Source organism: Parus major, chromosome 14 (genome assembly GCF_001522545.3).
Source record: "Parus major isolate Abel chromosome 14, Parus_major1.1, whole genome shotgun sequence".
In the NCBI taxonomy this organism is placed as follows: domain Eukaryota; kingdom Metazoa; phylum Chordata; class Aves; order Passeriformes; family Paridae; genus Parus; species Parus major.
In genome coordinates, this window is record NC_031783.1 from 8920997 (window position 1) to 8945304 (window position 24308).

Sequence of the window (24308 nt, forward strand, 5' to 3'; positions counted from 1 at the left end):
TCTGAGTCTCGTTTTAAGCTGGCTCTTGTTTGAGTTACTCCTACTCTAACGTAACTGCAGTGGGTCTTAAAGTGATTAAAATTTAATATGAATGTTCAGACATAGCACAGCTGTAACAAAAGAGGTAAATGTGTTCAAAGCTTTAACTTTTGCCTGGAATGGGTAACTGAAGTCCTGCAGCTCCTGACCCTTTTCACGTCCTCCCAGGCTCAAATGACCACAGGGAGGCTCAGGTGGAAAGGGACCTTAGTGCCCATTTGTTTATTTGTGCCTCTTTGGGAATTCCTGCTGTTTTGCAGTTGTCTTAGAAGTTCTGCATGCCTATGAGCCATGAGTCGGTGCAGTCCCACCACCGACTGTCCAACCAGTAGGCAGGAGGTGGTGTTTTTTTCCTGAACAACCTGTTCAACAGGTACCTCCGTGTGGCCGGAGCCCTCACTACTGACAGGATGCTTTTGTGCAGCACTCACAGCTGTGTGAAGACACTTGGAGGTAAGAACCATAGGATGCTCTGGGATCCCAGGGATGCTCTGGCAACCCAGGAATACCAGGACATGCCGTGGAATCCCTAGGATGGTGTGGGCTATAAGGATGCTGTATGATAAGCAGAATCCCAGGGATGCTATGGGATGAGCAATATCTCAGCTGTGCAATCCCAAATCTGCAGCCAGATGAGTGGGACCAAGGGGTGCTGTGGGAGCCTGGGGGTGCGGTGGGATGTCAGAGATGCTGCGGAGCCCCGGCGGGGCTGCTGCAGACGCTGTTGGCCGGGCCGGGCCGGGCCGGGAGCTCCTGCCCGGAGCGGCTCCCGCAGCCGCCGCCCGCGGCCGCCCCGCGGACCCAACGACCCCAACGGCGCCGCCCGCGGGAGCCGCCCGAGGCCGGGACACGGCCGGGACCCGGCCCGAGCACGAGTCCCTGCGCTGCCGCCAGGCCGATTTGCAAGTGAGATGCAGAGAGCTCCGGCGGGGCTCGGGTAGCTTTGAATGTTTAATTACGGCCGGGACAGGGACGGGGTGTCGGAGGGAGTCGATAGCCACAGCCTCTGAAATGCGCCTCCTCACTGCCGGTGAGGAACCCCTGGAAGGGCAAGAACCTCCATGTTCAGGAAATAAGTGATTCGCTATTACTTTTTTCTTAATGCAGTTATTAACCTTTTCTATAATATAGCAGCTATTTTATTTGAGTTCCCCTCGAAAGCGAGGGATTTGATAGCCTTGTTCTCTGATACACCTTCTAAAGTTGTAACGTAAGGATCAGGCATCCCTCTTCCCTCCTGAAATCCTCATCTATCTCAACTCCAGCACTGCCAGTGATAACAACATAGTGTATTCTTAATTTATGTTTAGCTGCTGGTACTTAGAAAGAAGCTGGAAATACCACTTCTCTCTTGTCTGTCTTGGCAGTAAACTGGGGACTGTAAATTTTGGTTTGCTTTTGTCTTTATCTCTCTTAAACAGGCTGCATTAAAGTCAGATTTTTCTGCTGTGAATAGATCTTGTCAACATGAAATTCCCTGTAATTGTCTGCATCCAGGAGTGCTGTGGAGCAATTTTCACCATGTAGAAGGAATTGTTACATGTATCTGGTAGTGCTGAGCAGTGTTTCATTGACACAAAACCAAAAATGAGTGGAGTGGAAACACCCTATCGCCGAATCTCTGACTTCAAAGAGGATAAAAATGCTGGAGTACTCAATAAAGTCAGTATGAGAGCCGTGGTGACAGGAGGTGGTGGCTATTGTGGATACAAGCTGGGATGTGCTCTCGCCAACATAGGAGCTTCTGTTGTTCTGTGTGACATACACAAGCCTTTGTGGGTGATTCCCACTGGAGTAGTGTGGAACCAGGTATGATAAACAATATTTTCCTAACAGTTAGTCCATTTTCCTTTCCATAATATCTTACTAGTTTTCACAGAATCCAAATACCTAATTGCCAGTTATTTCAGATTTCAGTAACCTTTTTAACTGTGTGAACATCCCACGTGAGTTTTGGTGAGTGGATTTTAGTATATCTGAAATGAGGAAACCAGCAAAAGCTGTAATGCACAGAGCAGTTCCACTCCAGACTCCTCAGGGTCCTGCCTTCAATCTAGGCCTTAGTTTAACCACCTGTAGAATAAACACAGGTCTATTGTGAACCTTAATGAATATCTTTAAAGTCCTTTGGGTTTTATGGAAGAAAAGTATAATTATCAGCAAGTAGTGAGGTGTGCCCAGTTTTGAGTCCCAGCATACTTATACAGCAAATACAGTTCTATACATGGATTATATATATGGATTTCTTCTGTATGAAACCGCTGTATGATAAATGTTCACCTGCAGCTTTGATTTCATGTCCAAATATCTTTCCTTGTGTATTACAGACAGATATCAGGGATTACAGTGCCATACTGGCAGCCTGTGAAGGGGCTGACTGTGTGTTTCACGTAGCTTCATATGGAATGTCAGGAACAGAGCAGGTGAGTCCACATAGTTTTGGTTTTTGCTGCATCACTTCCCACACTGAGGGTGAGAGACTTCAATGCTGTAACACTGCAAGACAGTTTTCATCTTTTCATATAGCCCTGGTCTTTTGGTAAACTCCTCTGTGCAAACTGGAGTGCCAGCTGCAAGCAGGCTGCTTGCAGAGCTCTCTCTTTAGAGAGAACCTCACTTTTAGAGGTTCCACCAGCACCTCAAACACCAAGGAAGGTGTTTGAGATGGAAATGGCATTGAAAAGTTTGGAAATACTGTGAAGACAAAAGGAAGGACATGGGAGGTGGGTTCCCTCCAAAATCCTAATTCTTCCCTAAACCTTCACATGGATCACATGGTGTAAGGTCACTAGGAGGAAAAAAACCTTAACTAAATTATAAATTATTTCATATATCTGAATTACAACAATAACAATATTTCAAGTCTTTAATTGTATGCCATTAAATAAAAAGCTGTACGGATGCACTTGATGTAGGACTCTGAGTCACGGTTTTATAATTACAAGCACACACACACACACACACACACACACATATCCACACCCCTTTTTTATTTTATTTAATAAGAGGAACTTTAGTAATTACCCTGTCTGAATAGAACAGCTCACTCAAAGTTGTTTGCCACTGAGCAATGCATAATTGGAATTGCTCTGGTTAGAGGCAACTGGTCACTAAAGTGCTACTGAAACACAGATATTTAACATACTGCCACAAGATATATAATAACTGGACATATATTTTTAGAAGCACCACAATTTTCTTTGCTTCAAGCAGACTAGTCTGAAAAAATACAAGAAAAATACAGGTATAGTTTAAAAATAATGATTAGACTTCTTTAAGTCTGAAACAGCAGTCTAAATGGCATTTTTAATAATCAAAGCACTAAATTATGTTTATTTGGGGACATTTATAATATTCCCCTATTGAACTGAATATGTATTATTACTAAAAAATTCACTTTTTTTTTCTTTTCCTAGTTGCATAAAAAAGAGATTGAAACTGTAAACATTAATGGAACAAGATTCATCCTTAATGGTAGGTATTTAACTGTGCTACTGGGTATTAGTACAGCATATCAAACATCATATCCCATTTAGAGAAAGCCAGTTTACCTTTTTGGCACACTCTGTTACCAAGTACTTGAAATTGTTGGCAGAAAATGAGGAAACTCGTCATGGAGGAGGGGGGGTTATGCTCAATTCTGCCACAAGGTATGATTTGAGAGCCAGTGCTGTGCTTCAACTACTTCAGCTTTTCAACACCTTGTTTGTCTGATGTTGGAATCTGTATCCATGTAAGGAGTTAACCAATTCCCTGTGTATGTTGTAGCAGTTAAGCTGTTTGCTAACACCCTGTGCATGGGCAGTGGGCATCAATCAGAAGTCCTTGAAGCAGGACTTCTGTCCTGATTGCCCAGCAGGCTGGAGGAGCTCTCCTGAGGCACAGAACTGGCACCCAGCTTAGGATGTGCCAGAGAGTAAAGCACTTGCTTCTTCACTGATGTCTCCCCTTTCAATATGCTCTGCATTTCAACTCACCCAGTCACAGAATGGAAGGATTTTCTCTTTCAAGATTTGATAGTTTCTAAAAAAAAAGTCACACAAACTTTTTTCCCATGTATTTTTCCACTAAAGTAATTGACTTTCTACATTGCTGCAGCATGCAAACAACAAAACATCCCTCGGCTGGTCTACACCAGCTCTGTGAATGTGGTGTTTGGAGGGCTTCCTATTGAAGACGGGGATGAGGAATCTTTACCATACTTCCCAATTGACAAGGTATTTTGTTGCATTGTATTTTCAAATTCCTCTGTTTACTTCCATGTTTCTGTAAAAGCCTGGAGTTTTTATGACAGTGTTTTACTTGATGCAAGCATCCAGGCACAAGAAAGGCCAGGTGGGATAAGAGTTTGAACAATCTGGTCTAGCTGGGGTTGTCCCTGCCCAAAGAAGAGGGGGTTGGAATGAGATGATAGCTGAAGTCCCCTTCAATCCAAACCATTCTGTGATTCTATGAAAGAAAAAACAAAACTCTTTACACTCTTTGAAGATGCTATTCACAACCTTGGCACATCAGTTTTATGTACATCAAAGTATATATTTTGTTTTTTCCTATTAAGGCCTTGATTTTGGAAAATAATTCCCACAGTGCTGCATTAATATAGGGGATATTCCATCTGGACATGAGGATTCTGTTTTATGGCTTGGTGCTTCTTTAGCTATTTATTATCTACATGATTTTTCTGGTTTTCCCTTAGAGGATGATATATATTCAAAGTAGAGGTGATCTACAAAAGCAGCCTATTTTTATATGGTTTTATTGCATTTAATTAAAAAAGGCTTCTGGCTGCTTTGAATACTTTGAATACTGGCTGTTTTTTGTGTCCCTCCTCTCTCCATCAAGTACTTCTCAGTCTTTCAAGAAGTAGAGATGGAGATAAAATACGAATATTATTTAAAATGTCATTAAAAAGATTTTCTCTGCGACAATGTCACGTGGAAGTGAGCAGGATACTTCAGACCAAGTGCAACGACTTCATAATTTGGCTTTTGACTTTTCCGTTACCCGAAGAAGAAATCCCGATTACAAAGTAGTGATCGATTACATTCCTGGCATCACTCAAAGCATACATATATTTATTGCTTCTCAAATGTGCTGAAATTAATTAACCAGATTTGCATACACAAAAATGCTTCCTTACCCTAAAATATTCATGTGTTTTACCCCGAACCTAATACCCCACAGCTTCTGTATTTTGAGGTATTTGTTGCCATCTGCTAAGTAAAAACTAATGAATAGAGATGCCTCTCTGTCCCATCATTTCAGGAACAGATACAAATGTATTTGCTTTTCCTCTGCAGCTTGTTGACCATTATTCCAGAACCAAATCAATTGCAGAACAAATGGTACTAGCAGCTAATGGATCTTCACTAGAAGGTACTTTTGTCTGAGCATGAATTCATAGTAGAATTTACTCCTCCTCTTCTTGTTCCTCCCCAAAATCCTGTGTCCTGTATCAATTCTTAGAGGACAAGACTGCCTAGCAGTTAGGAAATTAAGTTACCAACCCCCTCTGACAAATTAAAATATTTTCATTTTAAAATTACTTTTAATTTTCTTTAAGTTCCCACAATGTCTGTAAAAGGTTTTAGCATGATAGCAGTAAGTTCAGTATGTGAATGAAAAATTATAATAAGACAGCTATAAATTAAACAAAAATAAGTCTTTAATGTCACTGTCTCATGCAACATAAGTAAAACACAAATGCTGATTAAATTATTACATACCACACACCCCCTCAAGTTATTTATTAAAATCTGAAGTAGCTACCTGAGCCTAAAGCCTGGAATTATTTATTAGTGCATCCCAAAGTTTTCCATGTTGAGGAAGTCGGTTATACACTTGAATACTTAAACTTACCTGTGAGATACTATAACTGCCAGTGCAAAACAAATTAATGTAAAGTGCAACATGATTCTGTGTGACCAAGTGATACTGAGCTAAATTTAGCTGTGGACAACTTACAGAAAAGACTCTTCACTTGATACTTGAAGAGGGCTATAAGAGATAGAAAGACGATTATGGGAACTCCATCCCAACAAAATTATTTTGTTTAAAATAAGTAAAGGGTTTCTTTCCCCCCTTTATTTCCTTAGCAGCTCTTCATGTCAAAGCCCCTCCTAATTTCAGTACCAATACTCAGTTCTGCATTTGTCAATGAAATAGGACCAGTCAGTGTTCCAAACATCCCATTTTGATCCTGTGCCATAGCAGGACTGAGTATTTTACATGTTTACAAGTACCATTAAGAACAGTTATTAGCCAATGATGAAGCAGCCAACTGATGTACATGGGAAGATTTGATTTTTATGATCCCATTGAAATTGTCAAGAGCTTCTATCTCACTCCAGTGGGAGCTGCACCTGCTGTTGAGGGAGCCTTTGGGCTCTGCCTTGTACTGCTAACAGGTCACTGCTTCCCATCAATAATTTTGTGTGGGATTAGTTGGCTTCATTCCACTATCCAATATATTTTTGAGCAACCTGCTCACTTCAGCAAACTCATCACCAAAGCAAACGCATTCATTTACTGCTCTGGCACAGGGACAAGTGACTGATTATAAAGAGATTTTTAAATATCTGGTATTTTCTAGAACACAACTATGCTTGTAGGACTTCTTTGAATCTTATCTTGCTATTTTGCATGCTCTGATTCTCCCATCTTAATATCTAGCTACTAATGCAGCACCTTTTGGTATGTATTGTTTTTTAAGGTAGTGAAATGAATTTAGAGTAAGCTCTGCTGGCGCAGCCCTTGATTCATACAAGGAAAGCTACAATGTAGAGATGTGAAGGTCTCTTAAGAGTGATTTTATCCCATGTTCTAGGAGGTGGAATACTCTATACGTGTGTTCTTCGCCCACCAGGAATCTATGGACCAGAAGAGCAGAGACACTTGCCAAGGCTAGCAGTATGTCATTTGAATTTTTTAATCAGCAGAGTTTTCTTTGATATGGGTAAAAAGCTGAAAGGAGCATCACTTACTTGTATTATAAATTGACTGATCTTATTGGGTAGCAATTCAACAATTCAATCACCTGCTGAGGATATTATAACGTTTTTTAACAAGCATTATATCTGCAAAGATATATTTTAAAAGATTTAAAAAGCCTTTTAAATCTTTTAAGTACAAACACATGAAAATCCAGCTTTATAATTTAATTACTGTAAGATTCAGGCCAATCCATGATATTTCAAATGTCTGTTTACATGCAACTTACACCAAATGGTTTTAAATATTAATGAAAAGAGATACAGCAAAATATCTTATTTCCAGTCTCAACTATTAACAGCTTTCACTGTCCAGTGAAGCAGATTCCAGAGCTGGAAACACCCTCTGGTACAACAGGTTACTGAAGGGCAGCAGCTGAGGTGTTCACATTTTACTCTTTTTCACTTGCTTTTAAACTGCAGGGCCAAGAGATGACATTTAGAACATGATCCCTACAGAATTCTGTGAGCCAGTTATTTTAAAAGAATTAGTGTAATACAAAGTTGTACACAGCTTTCAGGAAATAATAAATTATTATTTATTTTATTTTTAAAGTAGAGCTAAACCTACATTTAGCTGGACAAGAAAGTACACCTTACCTCATTCTAAAACCCATTTTGTTATGGTTTCATATATGTTTATATCTACAGAAGATTATTGAGAGAAGGCTACTTAGCTTCAATTTTGCGGACCCTAGTGTTAAAATGAACTGGATACATGTAGAGAATTTTGTACAAGCTCATATTCTAGCTGCTGAAGCTCTCACCCCTGAAAAGAACTACATAGCTGTAAGTACACAGTAAAACCACTACAGATCTCACTTGACAGTGGATCCAGCCACTGTATCCTTTGCTATAGTAACCACTGCAGTAATTAGTTATTGTCCTTCAGCTTACATTGTTGACTGTGTTTTCAGCTGATAAATGTGCTATGAGCAATGTGGGATGGGACACAGTGTTGGCTGCTGGTGTTGTGTAAGAGATTAAATATTCAGTTCTGTAAGAATATCTCCATCTTTGCATTTTTAAAATGCAATATTTGTAATTTCTGGAAGATGATAAAAGAATGCTTGCTGTACTGGAAATGAAACTGGAAGTTTAGGCAGATTCATACTGTTCCCCTGTACAGATTTAATGTTCTGAACTGTGATGGTCAGTTCTTCCCATATCATGTGCCAACAGAGGCACATTTCATTTGGGTTCACTGCTTTCAAAAACAGTTAAAACTGTTTTCTTCCTTGTAAATACAGGCTTTTAATCACCTAGAAGCATTGTCCTGAGATTATATTAGAAAGGGGTTCAAAGTAGATTAAACTACTTTTTCTAAAACCCTGAAAGCAAAAGGAAAGCAGGAACATAGACTTGGCTACACAGGAATCTTCTGGAGTCCAGTGAGCCTTAACCAGACCCAGAGCAGAACATGTCCCACCCTCTGGTGGGCACATGCCAGCAGCACCAGTGAGATCCAGCACTGGCTCCAGTGGTGTCTGCACAGCCCATACAGCCACTCTGAACAGGCACATCTCTAATAAACCATTTAATCTAAGGCATGCTAATCACACAAACCACTGTTCACCAATTCTGCTGCATGTAACAGTGCAACTGAGTGAAACACACAGGGAGTTGGTGACTTGCGTGTGCATCTACTCATATTTGACATTGCTGTATTATTTTTAAGCTATTCATAAGGGGTGAGAGAAAGAAAAAGAAGTTCATATATATGCAGTATTATTTTTACTGACTTGTCTCTTCTCTACCTCTTTAACAGAGTGGCCAGGTGTACTTCATTCATGATGGAGAAAAATCCAACCTTTTCGAATGGCTAACTCCACTTGTACGTGCAATACTGATCTCCAAGTACATTCATTTCTTTAACTGTATGCAACTCCATCTTTTGTGTGCATGCTACATTTTGTATGTTTGCTTTGGGTGTGAGAGTTCCATGTGGAAATCTCTTAATGTGGGTTTAATTCCTGCTTGAATTTCAGTGTGATTAGCACAGTGACAAAGCCCAAAATACTACATTAAAGCAACTGTCTTCCTTGATACCAAAGGACCATCTACACCAGCACCTTGTCCTGAACTGTTACTGTCTTCATTTTTGGGGCATGCAGATGGGAATAATGGGCATTTTGGGTGGGCAAAAAAATATGTCTTAAATATTCATCTGTTCATTCTTTTCAAAATACCACGTTGTTGTTAATGATGGGCTCAAAACCATCAAAATATAATGATGTTAAATTAGGTATCAGCACACCATGGCATTTAGATTAATTATTATAATTTTTTTCCTTCTTTCAAGATACAGAAATGACATAGTGTTGGTGGGTGACATTTAACTGGCATCTCCTTAAAAATTAAAAATAGTAAATACTAAAGCCATGATATTTTTTTCTGTTTTAATAATAAATATTTCTATAAATATCTTCTATATTGACACTTCAAAACTTGTTTGAAGTTTTTGCACTTTTTCATCATTTTTTAAATCTTTTTTCAGTTTGAAAGATTAGGTTGCAGTAAGCCATGGATACATATTCCTACTTGCTTAGTCTACGCATCAGGTAAAATAATTTATCACCATTTCTTTTTCCTGTTCTTGCTACTCTCATTGCTAACTGTAATATAATATTGTTTTATTTTATTTGCCCACAATTTTCATGTTCATGTATAAAAATAATATGCTGTGTGCTCACCTAGTGTTCAGCAGTGTAAAATTCACCTCTGTGGAGTATGTTGAAACCAGAATGATCTCTTATTCAAGTCCCACTAAACAGGGTTTATGTAGGACCTAACATGTATAACTTTGTGGAGTTAATGATATGAAAAGTAAAATGTAAAATTCCATGACTTTATGAATTATGCTGGAGTATCTGTTTTGCTGCACAGGTAAATGTCTTGCTTTCTCCAGAATCAACCCCTCTGTGCAGATCAAACAGAATTCAACTGAGTTCTCTGTTGCCATATTTTTTATGAAGCCTCATGGCTTTTTCACTAGATCTGTACTCAACCTTTTCCCTTTTCCCACAAGCACAATAATTAAGATCAACTTGTGAGCAAGTAGTCCTGATGGTGTTAGTAATGCTGCCCTGAGCTCTCAGGTCTGTGATTGTCCTTCATGAGCATTTACATTGTGAGATATGTCACAGTCACAATGGCAAAGCAATTTACTGTTTGTACCTCAAGTCCAAATCTTTTGTTATGCAGCCACATTCATGGAACATCTTCATGCGATTCTGAGACCAGTTGTTGATCTGCCCCCACTGCTGACCAGAAATGAGGTAAAGTCTATGTTTGTAAACTTTCCTTAATTCCCATGGGATCCATACATGTTAATATGAGGGAGACTTTAAGTCAGAAGAAAGTAAAATCCACGCAGTGCTACTTCAGCCTCCAGTTTCCAGGCCAAATACATGCACTGTGTCTCATTTAGGCAATATACTGTGCTTGGTTGCCACGATTTTTGAAAAGAGCTTATGCTTGCAATCTGGGAGAGGCTTCTTCAGCTCCTCTCTTCCAAGGGTCAGTATCCTGTATGACTTGGCTGGGCCTTCAGGCAACTACGAGATGGCTTTGATCTGCCTCTTTGAGTATGTAAGCAAGAGAACATCTGCAGAACATTTTTTGTGGATGTTTACAGATTCTACTTTGCATTTTTTAATGTCTCTTTGTGCTTACAAGAATCTCCTTTTGAGTAGACAATTTTAAAAATAATGTGTGCAATACCCATAGGACATTGATAGAATGTTGTGGGGATTTTTGTATTTTACATTTCCTTTAACTGTGTCTTTGCTACCATTTGCAGTTTGTTCCAGTTGCCTGTTTAGTCATACTTTTGTATGTTGACTCTTTTGCCCTGTAGGTACAGAACATTTCTGTAACTCACACATTTCGAATAGACAAGGCACGAGCTCAGCTGGGGTACCGCCCACTGAAGTATGACTTTGCTGATTCTGTGGACCACTACATAAAAACCAGACAACAACCCTCGAATTACCAACTCTTCTTCAATGTTTTCCTTACTTTAATTGTTATTTTAATTTTGTTGCTTCTTTCTTTAAAACTTTTTAGCCTTTCAGTTTTGCATTTTTTAAAAGAAAGACAACACTGACCTGCCTAAACTGCACGGTCACAATATTGCTACCCAGATCATTCTAACCTCCACAACAGTAATTGGCACAGTGCAACAAACAGGCAGCTACTTTTAAATTTACAAACAAAATCAAAACAGATGAGTGGCTGGACCTGAAAAATTAAAATACAGTAAACAAAAATTGCCAAATCACTGAAACACAACCAGAGTCAAGACTGTTGCCTCTATTTCAAACCAAAACAACAACTTTCCAAATTGATTGCTGAAGTAAATGACAACCTGCAGAAAGAACAAGAGCTGCAGACAGCCTGCAGTGCTTCACTAGTGAAGAAAAATGGCTGAAATAAGGAGAAAGACTGACCACAGCTTCTGTCATGGCTCACTACCTTGGAGAACAGAGGAACAAGCAAAGGCACAGACAACACATTACTGCAAATAACACACACCAGGCCTACAGAGACTTCACATTGTGTGATTTCATGAATTAGCTCTAGCACCACATCTGAGGGAAAATAAAAGTGTACTTGAAACATTGCTGAATTCCGTGCTGTGCCTCTGTGCAATGTCCCAGAACTGCTCCCTGCCCTGCCCCAGTGAAGAACTGTGGGTACATGCTGGTAGGGTTTTTCACAGGTCAAAACTGGGTATTTTAGTTAAATTGGAAGTTATTAAGTAAATTAAGTGTATTTATGTCACAGTAGAGGAATCTGCCACTATGGGTTACACATCTTTGTACAGCTTCTTTCACCACCTGTAGTTAAGGGCAACAACTAACACAGTTCAGTTGCTCCTCAGCTGAACTTAAAGCACAAATCTTTTTTGGCACTAAATTTCTTAAGTACAGCAGTTGTACTGAGAACTCTCCAGCAGCTAAAGTGAACAATGTGCTTTTCACATTATTGTTCAGCTAAAATGGACCTAAAGCACGGTCTGGGAAGCTCCAGCTCCTTCCTAACCAGCACTCATGGTGGGAATTTATCAGAGAAATCTTCCCATCTTCATTTTTCCAACCTATAACATGGAGAGGGAACAACCAAGAGCAAGATGCAAACAGTAGAGAGTTTGGGAAAGGATTAGGGATGTAAGCTTGAGAAATCGTTGTCTGGAAGGGAGTAATCATGGATGGATTTGAGAATTCCGGAGAGGGTGCGGACACTGGAACCTCCCCTCAGTCCAGGGCAGGCCGCAAAACCCACCTGCCATGCCCGAGGGTCGGGTTGATGTAACCCAAAAGCAGCCGGGAAAAGCAGAACGCCTGAAAAATTACAGTGTTTCTCGTTTCATTCTTAAATCAAAAGATTCACACAGTGGATAATCCCTTTTCCCTCGTTCATATATCATAACTTTCTAATATTGATTTTAACGTCTGTGGCGACAATGCCCAGCAGCCCCAGCAGTGCCCGCGAAGCGCGGTGCACGGCCCGGGCAGTGCCGCTCGTACCGGGCCGGCCCCGGGCCGCCCCCGCCGGCGGCTCCCGCCTTCCCGCTGTGCGAAAAGGAGCCACCGCGGCGGGGACAAAATAAGCTTGGCAGCGGTGGGATTCGAACCCACGCCATCGAAATGACTGGAGCCTAAATCCAGCGCCTTAGACCACTCGGCCACGCTACCGCCTGGCTGTTCAGCCGCCCGCCAGGCCTCTTTGATGGGGCAGCACCGCCATTCTTTCTGTCTATCTGTGCATATTGCCCACCCGTGTCCGCGGCACCCCACCGCCTGCGGCTCCCACAGCGCCCCGTAAACACCGCTACTGCCGCCGGCCCGGGCCTGGCGCTCCCCGTACCCGCGGCTGCGGCGGCGCCGCCGGGCCCGGCCCAACGCAGTCCCCGCCGCGCCCGCCAGGTGGCGCCGCTGCCCCGCGCCCGGCGCCGCCCGCGCACGTGGCCCCGCGCTCGGCCGGACCAGCGGCCGCCGGCCGGGCTGGCAGCGGGGCTCCGGCTCCCTCTCCCGGGCTCGGCCGGACCTTGAGCCTCGGCTCCTTCTTCTCCAGGGGCTCCGGCCGTCGGGCTGCGCCTCGGGCACTTTTGTCCGCGGCAGGCCTAGACAGGCACCTCGGCAAGGCGCTGCCGTGCGGTCTGTGCCCCACAGCAGTCGCTGCTGTGGTGGATCAGCTCCAGCTGGTCCTCGGGAGGGCTCTGCCCGGCTGCGCGGATCCGCAGCCCCAGCGATGGCCGTGCCGTGGTCACGCTGGGTCGAGGGTAGCCCTTGGCTGGTGCCTTCGCAGCCGCGATAGCAGGTGTGCACACAGCTCCCGGCCAGGAAGAGGGTCCGTCCTGCCCCGTATCAGGCACCCACTGCCTTCTCCCTGCCTGCTGCAGTCGCCTCCGGCCCACCAGAGCACATGTGCTGTCCAAGAGCTGCCAGCTCGCTGGGAGGCCGGTGGCCTTCCCAGGCAGCTGCTCACTTGGCATGGCACAGTGTCCTCAGCTGAACCATTCCCACCCAGCACGGGAGGGCCCGCCGCCTTTATCTCGCTGGCAGCCGATGGTCGGGGCTGCCCGTACACAGACTGTTGTCCTGCCACGTCGGTGCCTCGCTTACCTGCTGCTGAGCTCGGGCACGGTGTGAGCAAGTGCTTGCCCTGTTCACCTCAATGAGAGAGCTGGCTTTGGCAACCACAGCCAGATTCGGTCACTGGTGAGTATAAAGACGAATTCTCATGTTCTGGGAGGCCTGCAGGAGAAATTTGTATAATTACTTTGTGGACGGACCTAAAAGAACAGGACTAAATGCAATGCAATTAAAACAATATGGAGAAATTATGTCCACCATTGCCCTTCTTCCCGTAGAAAGTCATGCATTGGTGCTCCAGGAAGTTTTAGGTATGTGTGTTTACATGCACCTCCCATATGACTGGAGTGAGGTTTATGACCAACCTGATTTAGCTTGTAAGACCAGATTGTCATAGGAGTATGAGGGCACAAATTGATTGATTTAAAGGCAATTTTTAAATATGCAGATTTAAATGAATGCAGAATAAAATTGCTCTGAAAGTTAATATCATATGGGGTGTCCGTTCCTTTTTCCTTTTGAAAACCACAGTTCCCTAGAACAATGATTTCTAAAGGGAACCTTATTTAAAATGAGCACACTGAAACTTAATAAGCTATAGTGCTCTTAGAAGAAAAAACAGGCAGTGCTGAATATAATGGAAGAATAACATACTAGACTTGCAAGTCACTGAATCCCTAGATTGCCATTTCAAATTTAATTTTTAAGATTTTCAAGCAACAAAAAAAGTGAATCAAACTCTTTAAGTGTAAAGGATACAACACATAATGTATAAATAGAAAACTAAAACTAGAAGATACAGCATGCCTGGGCCAATGCCTGATTTCAACATATCTTTAGTTTCATCATCACTGAGTGTTCCTTTAGGAAAATGTTACAGAGAATAGAAGAGAAGCTCCAGGCTTAAATCTGGGAATAAGTACATCTTTGCACCAGGGTAGCAGAGCTGGCTTATTTAAAAGAATGAAAAATGGCTTGAGAAGACATAACTTATGTTCCTGATAGAGCAGAACATTCTCCATGAGGATTTATGGCAGAAGGCAGCCATGGAGTTCCTTTAAGTCCAAAATGATGTTGAGTATTTTGTGTTTAGAGAAGGGCAACAGAGCTGGTGAAGGGTCTAGAGGGTAAATCCTGTGAGGAGCAGCCAAGGGAGCTGGGGATGATCAGCCTGGAGAAAAGGAGGCTCTGCAACTCCCTGAAAGGAGGTTGTGGCAACATGGGGACCAGTCTCTCCTCCCATGTAACAAGACAAAAGGAAGTGGCTGCACACTGCATTGGGGCGTTTTCAGGTTGGATATTAGGAAAAATTTCTTTACTGAAAGAAGTGGGTTACGCATTGGAACAGGCTGCCTTGGGAAGTGGTGGAGTCACCATCCCTGGAAGTGTTCAGAAAACAAGTAGACGTGGCACTTCATGATACCATCTAGTGGGTATGGTGGGATTCAGTAAAAAGTTGGTCTTGACCTTGGAAGTCTTTTGCAACCTTAATGGTTCCATGATTTGCCTGAGTTTAAAATGAGCTACTCTCATGACGTGTTCAGTTGTGCTCATGTATTGCACCAGTTACAGTAGTCCACCATTATCAGTTGCCTACCATGGCAGGTGGTGATTTTTTAACCATTATCAACACATTTTCACATAGTGGGAACCAGACATCTGGCTTCTCCTAGGCCTTCAGAATTCATCTGAACCCTGTGCTCTTCCCAGGCCCTGACATGAATCATCCCAACCTCAGCCCTGGCTGGGTGCTGCTCTCAGGGTGCTCAGCTAGGCTGACAGGAGAGTGAGAAATTAGGAGATGCAGGTTCTGGTGCTCATAAATAACTGCTAATATTTACCACAGTGTTTTACGGCTGGAGATGAATAGGACCTCAAGAGTTCTTCTGCACAATCACTAATGTTGTAAATGTGCTTCAGTTTAAACTCTGCACGAATTTGAGAAAAAATGTGCCCTTAGGAAGCAGCGTTAAACGGGGACTCAGTAGAGTGTCTCCTTGACATTCTCAAACCAGGGCTGCAGCCTCAGCATGGTGCTGGAAATTGGTGACAAAATTACATGTACCCTCAAATTGCAGGTGCTGTTCCTGCACAAATGTGCTGCTCCCTCCAGTTCCCATGCTGAGATAGTTTAATTTATGTAAGTAATGGCGGGTTTTCCTGGCAGAGAGTCAGAGCATCTGCTCTATGTGTTTTTAATTAAATATTGGTAATCTTCCTCCTGAAGATTATCTCAGCAGCAGCAGTATTTTTCTGCTCTCTTCGGAGAGCACAGGGATTGTGCATTTTTCCATCTGTGGTGCTGCAAGAGACCATCCGTCAGTCACAAAGGACTTATATCTTCCAGTCTCAGTTCTGTAACCCCTACTCATTGTAAAAAGCACTAATGAGGATTATTTACATGAATAAGGGATTGAACAGCAGTAAAAAAGGCAGACTCTTTGCAGGCTGCCAAGTAATACAATTAAGCCAGAACCTATTTACATTAATTTCCATGTAATTCATGAAAGGATAAGGAGTTTTGTTGAAATTTTCCACAAATTCTAGCTTGAGGAGAAGCTTAAACATGGGCATTTTCAACCCAGAAAACCAGTGTTTTAGGACAAATGCAAATGTGGGTGCTTTGAGGAAACATGGTCTTTAGAACGTGAAATGTGGTACATAATACTGCCATTTCTTATGGGGAAATGTGCAGTAGCGCAATTTAATTTGGCTGAAAAGACCATCCTGAAGCCCAGGCAGGCCCCGTGGTTGCTGCCCACGTTTGCTCCCGGTGCTTTCCTTCGGGGCTGGGATCTTCAGGGGCTGCCGTGCAGTGAGTGCTTCCCATGGGAGATCCTGCCCCAGGACACCCCCTCCTTTCCGCTCCACATGCAACGGGAACAGAAATTAAAGCAAATTTGAGTGGCTGTCCTGTGAACAGCGCTCTGGAGACCTGCACACCCGCTGTCCTTCCCGTCCCCACTCGCCCCGGGATTCCCTCATCGCTAACAGCTAACGGGGTTAGTTGGGGGGTCTTCTCAGATTTTTATCGGTTTTCTGACTGGAATAAAGCATCTACCAGGGTCCCAGCAGGGCTGTGCTCTGAGGAGGCGTGGCGGGACCGCTGAGGGAGCGGAAGGCGGTGCCTTGCCGGGACAGCGGGCGGTGAGGGGCGGCCCCAGTGCCCGGCTCCCGCCTCTTCCCTCCCCTCAGCGGGGCGGCTTCTCCTCCCACCGCTTGCCTTCCCTCCCTCGGCGGGGCGGCAGCTGGAGCAGGGTCCGGCGGCTGTGGGATCGCTCCGTTGCGGGTTGCGCGGCGGATCTGGGCTCCCCTAACCCGGTAGGTGCCGTCGCGGTGCGGGGCCCGGCCCGGCGGCGGTGGGAAGCTGCCTCAGCGCCGCCCGCGGCGGGAAGGGCGTTTTTAATTGCAGAAAATGATAATCAGTGGGGTGGTCAGAGCCTGCGAAAGGCCGACGGGCAGGCTTCTGCGCGGGCCCGAAAATAACCTGATTCGTGGTATTGGGCAGCAGTGCTGCGCTCACACGTGAAGATTGGCGTTTCGTCCATTCATGTTTCCATCACAGTGCGCATAATTTGTTGCCTACGCTGTTTAAAAGTGCCAAGTGCTGTCTGTGACCGTGAAACAGCTGCTGTATATGGGGCTGACCGTGGCTGAATCCACCCTGACAGCTTGGGACTGCTCCAGGACGGTTCGTGTTTGGAGAATTCTTCAAATACCTCAATGCGCATAAAGCATGGAGTTAATTAACAACGTGGGGTACTTAGCAAATGCTTACAAAAAGTCAGCGATAGATAATTGTGTGGAGTATTTAAAGCCAGTTGAAATGACAGATCTATTAATAGCAATGAAAGGATATTTTAAAGTTATCTTGGAAGTTCCTTTTCTGTCCTTTTCAAGCCTCGTGTTTTGGATACTCTTAGTGTTGTGTTTATTTGCGTGCTTGGCAGCAGGGTGGACTTGACTTGGAAGGGTTGTTCTTGTGCCTCACTGTCTGCAGCTCTAAAAACCATTTGTGTATTTGAAGCCATGCTGTGTTTCCTTGCACAGGGTTTTGTCTCAAATGCTTCCTCTGAGTTGGTGCAGCTGAACTCATCCCTTTGCTTCATGAATTTTGCATGGTTGCTCTCTAACACTCAGACTGATACCATGATTATACCAGCTGTGCTTGCAGGCAGACTGAATGGAATTTGTGTCATGGTGTTTGCAGTAGTGATACACTGGAAGGGACTTGTGTTAAAGGCTTCTCATTGGAAATCTGTCTTTGGTAAGACAACATTTTCAAAGATAGACAGTGAGTTGAGAGATCTCTGGGTTTTGGGGTTTTTTTCTTGTTTTTTTTTTTTATCACAGCTCTTACCTAGAGTCACTGAACCTGTTTTCTTGCAGTGTGTGGTGCAGATGAGAATAGACATTTGCTTTGTAGGGGTCAGTTGGGTATTTGGAAAGCACAGCAGTTCTGTAATGTGCTACAGGACATTAACATAGCTAGTAAGGTTGTTCTGGACAAGTTTATGTAGCTTTGGGCCTGTAGCTCATAAAGGTGATAATACTTTTTAAGGTGCATAGTCTGTACAGGTGTTTATCACACTTAGGTTAAATTTTGAATCTGTACTTTAAAAGAATGTTAATCTGAAAGGTGACTTCTCTCTTTTAAGAAAAAACTGTTTGTTACTCTTACAGGTATCCTGTTAAATGGCTTTAACTGATGTGGTATTAAACCAAAAGGGATTTAGTATTATACCAGGGACAGCTGGGTCATGCTTGTTTTAATGCTTCTCCACAAGACAAGCTGGGACTTCCTGCATTTCCTGCCCCCTGTCCTGTGTTTAAGAGTTGCAGGGGGCTGTGTCTGAGTTGAAAGAGTGAATTAGAAACAAATGGAGATGCTGCAGTTGTCCCTTCTTTTGCTGACTGGAGCATTCTTATCACTCAGCTCTTTGGGAAAAATTAAAGCAGATTTATAAGCTGAGACCACTCTAGAATCTTGGTCAAGTCTCACTGCACCCAGCAGTGCTTTGTAACAATAGACACCTGTAAGAAACAAATCATGCTCTAAGAGCCCTGTGATGTGAATTTTCCCTGCTGTTTATCTGTGTTCACATATTTGCATGCTGTCCTTGCGACTCACCTGTCCCTCCTGGTCATGTGGTTCTTGGATATAAAGACAAGAGAAGGAAAGGTACTTGAAACAGGCATTGGAAAAATAAAAATTAATACAGACTAGAGCAGATTAAGAACTGTATTTTAAATTATCTGCATTTTGAATTACATAGTACTAGGTTCATAAAAAATTGAATAAATTTTCTAAGTGAGTTGGAGTGGGTAGTTAAAATTACAGGTTGTGTGTGATAGTGCAGGCTGGTAGGCTTGCTTCAGTGCAGTCTCACTCTCCTTATTGTTTAGCCTTAGGAACGCTTCTGTAATGGATATTAAAGATTAAATGATCAAAACACAATAGCAGTAGTAACAGAAATTCCTATATAGTACAACTTCTGTGCTATAATGCAAAAGCACAGAATATAAGCCTTGGGATGAAGCTCAGGCTGAAGGCTTTTTGTCAAGCAAACTGTGAGGTTTAGAGCAGTGTTTGTGTAGTTCAAAGCGTGGTTATTGAATTCTGTTTTGAAGAGCATTTTACATGCGTATGGTTCTCGGTACATACACTTCCAAAGTAAACATCACAAGTACTTTACAAGAAATATGGTTCCAAGAAAAACCAAGAGACTTTTATAAACACCATTAGCTTTAAATAGTATCTGATTTGTGTGGTGATATTGAATTTACACAAGTCACAGAAATCAGAATGTTTGCAGTCACTGCTGCACAGACCTGTATTGCTGCTGCTTCTCAAACTGTCCTGAACCCCATGGTGTGCTGATGTGTGTGACAGCAGGAGCAGAAGGGAGTGCAGGACAGCACTTGGGTGTAATGGGGCTGTCCAGTGCTGTGGTATGTCCTGGATTAGTCACGTCCTTGAAGCATAATTTGATAGCTGCTGGCTGTGAGTGTGACAGGCATTAGGGGTTCTCCAGCACTCGGTGCACACTGGTAAGACAATCACAGTAAAAATGGCAGTGACAGCTGAGGACACCTTCCCCCACCAGGTATGTGCTACTGCCCCTTTCCAAAATCAACGGCTCCCACGTGGTCTTTGCTGGAAGAGCAGGTGAACGCTCCAGTGTAAAGTGAGGTGAGTTGGCTGAGACCTCCTCCAGCAGCTGTTTTCCAGAGCAGCTGATGCCTGATGGAGTGCTGGAATTACCTATGTTGCTGGCTGAAGTGTGGGAGTGCTGCCCCTCTTAGAAGAGCAGTAACCAACAAGATGATGTTGCTGGTGAAAGATGCCATGTGTTAAGGCACTGTTTCTGTGGTGACCAGTTTCTCGGTAACTGGGGAGTGAGGTCTGCAGCTATGAATACATAGGAGTATTCCTGTTTCACGCAGAAGACTGAAAATGCAAAGGGCTGAGGAATAACTGTAAAGCAAAACTGAAAACCTTGGTTTGTGGTTGTTTTATTAGACTAGCTGTGTGAAAGTCCCCAGTTTTGCTGGCTGGGTGAAGAACTAAACAACGTGACACTTGGAAGTTTTAAGGACACTGTTTTAAATTACATGCTGTTACTCAGCCAGCATCAGGGTTAAATTTTGAATATTCTCACTAATCTTCTAGTTTGTTCATGCCACTATTTCCAGAGTATCTGTGTAAACTTCTACCTCTTCCAAGGGCTTTAATCATTCCTCCACCTCATTTTTCAATGTGATGCACTTTCAGCATCCTATGGGCCATTAGCTGTATGTGAGCTGAAAACCAACTTCGATCTTGTGGATGGTGGAAAATGTTTCTGTGTTCTTCTTACAACACTCTCTAATTCATTTGACTGATAGTTGGTACACAATATCCTTGACTTGTCCTGAAAAGATTTGAAAATTTGACTGGGATGTTTGAGGTAAAACTCTCTCAAGTTTCTGAGACTAGTGTTGTGAAACTCAGCATTTCATATAAGGAAGAATAAAAACATTTGGAGGAGGAGATAACCAAGGATAGAATAATACTAAGCTCCTATCTTCTCAGTCATTTAGCAGTTTAAAACCAGACTGCTTCTTCTCAGCAGCTCTAGCAGAGGTGTTCAACACTACGTGTAGGTACTTGAGGATTACTTTTACAGAGACAGATGCAAATATATTTCTTTTCTGCCGGTGTGCTGACATCAGTGTCATGAGCATTATTTGGTCTTTTAATAATAACCTCTTCCTTTTTATTTCTCTCACCAGCTTCTTCCCCCTGTTTGCATGTGCATTGGAGTAGTGGGTGTTCCAGTCCTTGCAGGAGTTAAACCAACCTCCTGCAAACATGGCAGACGAGGACCTCATTTTTCGTATGGAAGGGATTGATAATGCCAGAACAACTCCAGCAGACTCTGGGAATTATCTTGATGCTGATAGTGATGACGAAGACAATTATTTTATTTGTCCAATAACTGATGATCCAGTTTCTAACAAGTCTGCCAGTACCAAAGTAGACAATTACTACAGCAACTTAGCAAAAACTGAGCAGTACAGTTCAAGCTCTTCTCCCAGAAGCTTTAGCTTTAAGGTAAGTATTAGCTTCAGTCTTCATTAAGGTATTGGATTTACTTAGTTGGCATGAGAGATTTTCTAACTGCTTCATCTCTTGTAGCTAACACTTTTCAATGAAGATACTCATCTGTTTTTTCCAGACCTGCAGTTAATTCCATTAAGCCAATAGTCTGACACTGCCATGGAATTGCTTACTGTCCATTTCAGTTTGGGGAGGATATTCCTCCACTCAGTCCAGGAGAACAATTCACTGCCAATAGGATCAATCCATTTACAATGCAGTTAGTTGATTAGGAGATTCAAAAGATAATAGAGTTGGTGTAAGAGAAATTGGGGCCTGTCAGAAGATAATTTGTTATGAATTTTTCTAGTCTAGTCTTTAGTTAGACAAATAAAATTGTTAATTATAAAATTGTAAGGGTAAGTTTTTATGTTATATGGGAGCTTTTGGCATGTTGACTTTTGTGCTTGAGCATGAGGGTTCACACTGGCAGCAGTTCCTGTCAGTGTACACAAGCAGTATCTGACCTTTTTGGGATGAACAGCAGCTACAGCATTGCAGGGAGGTCAGAGGGCCTATAGCTTGTGATTCCTTGGCAGTGTGTCCTTTTTCACTCAGCTCCCTACACACAGATCAGGCTGGGCAATGGAGCCTCAAGTAACATCCACTCTGTAGTTTAGATATTCTAAATTCTAAACAGTTTGTGCTAAACTGGCATGTCTCTTAGATTTTCCTATATTTAATGTTTTATTAACACGTTAAATGTGTTTTAGTAACACATTTCTTATTATAAATATTAACATTTTTTCTAATAGATACTCTAAAATCTCAGTTATGCCTAATGCATGCTTTGATTGTGGAAAAATACTGGGGGTTATTTCAGTCAGATAACATAGTAACACATTGAAAGTGAAGCTGGCTTCTCTGCAGGAAGGTTTTTACCAAAGCTGGTCAATAGAAACATTAAAAGGTACATATGCCTAAGAAAGGTGAGGAGCAAGCAAGCTAAGACCTGATGGGGTGCTTAATCTTCATTTGTGTGTACATTTTAACATGTACTAAACATTTGCCTCTGGGTCTGCAGTGCAATTTCTGAGTCATATGGTCTGAGATAAAACTGATAAGGACTTCAGAAATTGCAGTTATTTCCTCCTTCCTAAGATATCATTTTGCTTCTGCAGAATGTTTGTACCTGTGTTTTGGTCTCCATAATGTCTAGTTTGGAATTGTAACTCCTATTACAGATAAATTGTTTTGTGTTGAGATGTGGAGCAAGCCAGTCTCCATCTCCTGTTTAAGCTGCAGGGATGGTGATTTCCAGCACAATGAAGGAGACAGCCAGGGCTGGTGACATCCTAAATGCCACAGCCTGGCCTATCAGAGTCTGCCTGTCAGACCTCAAAGCTAAAAAAAGGTATTGTGGGCCACTGATTATGAAAGGCAGAGCCAGACAGAGAAGTTGGTGTTAACTCTCTCCTTTAAACAGGACTCAGCAATGTTTAATTAGCTAGTTAATAGGCAAGGCCCTTTTAATAAATACTTTCCAATAAAAAAATAATTGACTTACCTCAATAGGTTTGTTCACAAGTGTTCTAAGAATGAACTTAAATTGGGAATATAAATTGAAGAGTGGCTTTTAACTGGAAGTTTTTTGGGGTTTTTTTGGGTTTTTTTTTACTAACAAAGAGAACCAAGACTCTTTGTCAATAATTTGTCTTATCACATGTATTTTCCTACTTTCATGTCTCTCATGGATCCTTTAGAATGACACACAACATCGTTCTAAGCATGGCTCTGTGGTTGACCATGGTCGGGTAGGTTAAAAAAAAATGTCAACACCATATCTAATAGATCCATTTTGATTTTTTATTTTTTTTCCTTTTATGGATTTTTTTTTTCATTATTTTATTGTTTGGGAGGACTGATCGCTTCAGCTCATAAGAGTCATCAAGTCAAAACTAAAAGAGGTACCTGTTAAATGGAGTAATAATATCCATCCTGTGTTCTCTACCCTGAAATTTCACTGTATGGCAGCCATATGCCTCCAGCAGGAGAAAAATTGCACTGCTAGCATAATTTCCATGAAATCCAACTAGTGTTTGTTTAAAGATTAGGGTACAGCTTTTGTGCAAAGCACCTCAAGAGATCAAGCACAAGTAATTAACTTTTGAAAATTATTATCTAACAGGAACACAAATCACCTTTTGGAGAAAGAATCTACTCAAAAACAATTTGATACAGCTGATCAACCAAGCAGTTCTTGTTGCTGGTTGCTGTCTCTCCTTTCTGTCATAGGTGTTAAAGTATGGAAATTCTCAGGCCCATATGAGCTGTCATTGCATGACCTGAGGCAACTTCATTTTCTTATGAAACGTGTAGGACATCTTTCTCAACATGTCTTTTAAGCTCTTTTTCTTTAATGTAGTATTGTTTTCATTTTGTGTTATTATTGTCAGAAAGGGGAGCATTTAAATAGTTTGCAAGGTATGCATAGTTAAAGATGAAATTAAAAATAAACACAAACTTTAAAGCTTAGCTGCTTCAAAAATTTCCTTGATGCCATTGCTGACACAAATTTACAGTGTTATTTTTTTATAAAAAAAGACGGATTTTAATTCCTGGAAAGAAAAATAATCCCAAAATTTTAAAAGTTACTGTTTTTGCACATTTGGAGTTCAGAGAGGTAGTAGTAGTATCTCAGAGCTCAATAGTTCTTTATTGGTACGCTGCAGAGTGCTTTTTCTCCTGCTCGCTTTGCAGAAGGCATTTGGCACATCACAGGATCATATCTCCAGTTTTCTTGGAAATATACAATGTGAGAGAGGGAGAAAAAAATGTCAGTAGTAAAGCGTCCAAATTGGTTGTTACAGAGAGACTGTACTCCAGAAAATTGCTTAAGTATTTTTCTCTTGACTTGGTGAACACTGAAATAGCTACTTGTCTGGAATTGTTATAATAATCAATTTTTACAACATTCTAATTTTTTCTGTCTCGTACTGAGCACAGTCTGGGACCCTGGGGTTCACAGAACTTCTTACTTTATCCATATTAATTACATTTTTAATGGACTTTTTTATACGCTTGTGCATGCAAAACCAG

General features: G+C 42.1%; 2 protein-coding genes and 1 non-coding gene across 9 annotated transcripts in view; 2 read left to right on the forward strand and 1 right to left on the reverse strand.

The window, feature by feature from the left end:
• The first annotated feature begins 914 nt into the window (after window positions 1-914).
• On the forward strand, window positions 915-11652 carry LOC107210956 (putative short-chain dehydrogenase/reductase family 42E member 2). Its single transcript, XM_015642365.2, has 12 exons — window positions 915-1069; window positions 1461-1848; window positions 2367-2462; window positions 3456-3513; window positions 4138-4256; window positions 5340-5415; window positions 6866-6948; window positions 7680-7817; window positions 8797-8862; window positions 9526-9589; window positions 10233-10306; window positions 10888-11652. Exons 2-12 carry the CDS (start codon window positions 1627-1629, stop codon window positions 11134-11136), a joined length of 1245 nt encoding a protein of 414 aa, XP_015497851.1. The 5' UTR covers window positions 915-1069; window positions 1461-1626; the 3' UTR covers window positions 11137-11652.
• Window positions 11653-12645: 993 nt separating this feature from the next.
• TRNAL-UAG lies at window positions 12646-12727 on the reverse strand. The gene has a single exon. It is a non-coding gene; the product is annotated as a tRNA-Leu (tRNA).
• Window positions 12728-13605: 878 nt separating this feature from the next.
• Window positions 13606-24308, forward strand: part of EEF2K (eukaryotic elongation factor 2 kinase) — a 29469-nt gene continuing 18766 nt past the window's right edge. For 2 of the 7 annotated variants that reach the window (XM_015643173.3, XM_015643180.3), the window contains exons 1-3: window positions 16815-16948; window positions 20903-21224; window positions 22973-23023. In XM_015643173.3, coding sequence (XP_015498659.1) covers window positions 20982-21224; window positions 22973-23023 — 294 coding nt within the window. In that variant the 5' untranslated portion in view covers window positions 16815-16948; window positions 20903-20981. Of the gene's footprint in view, window positions 13754-16814; window positions 16949-17758; window positions 17895-19734; window positions 19821-20902; window positions 21225-22972; window positions 23024-24308 lie in introns of those variants that run through there. The other 5 variants (XM_015643174.3, XM_015643176.1, XM_015643177.3 and 2 more) reach the window with 5 other exon arrangements.

Coding starts and splice junctions, on each gene's coding strand:
- LOC107210956 (XM_015642365.2), top strand. CDS start 1,627: ATGAGTGGAGTGGAAACACCCTATCGCCGAATCTCTGACTTCAAAGAG. Junction 5,416..6,865: donor TAATGGATCTTCACTAGAAG/GTACTTTTGTCT, acceptor CCCATGTTCTAG/GAGGTGGAATACTCTATACG. Junction 6,949..7,679: donor GACACTTGCCAAGGCTAGCA/GTATGTCATTTG, acceptor TTATATCTACAG/AAGATTATTGAGAGAAGGCT.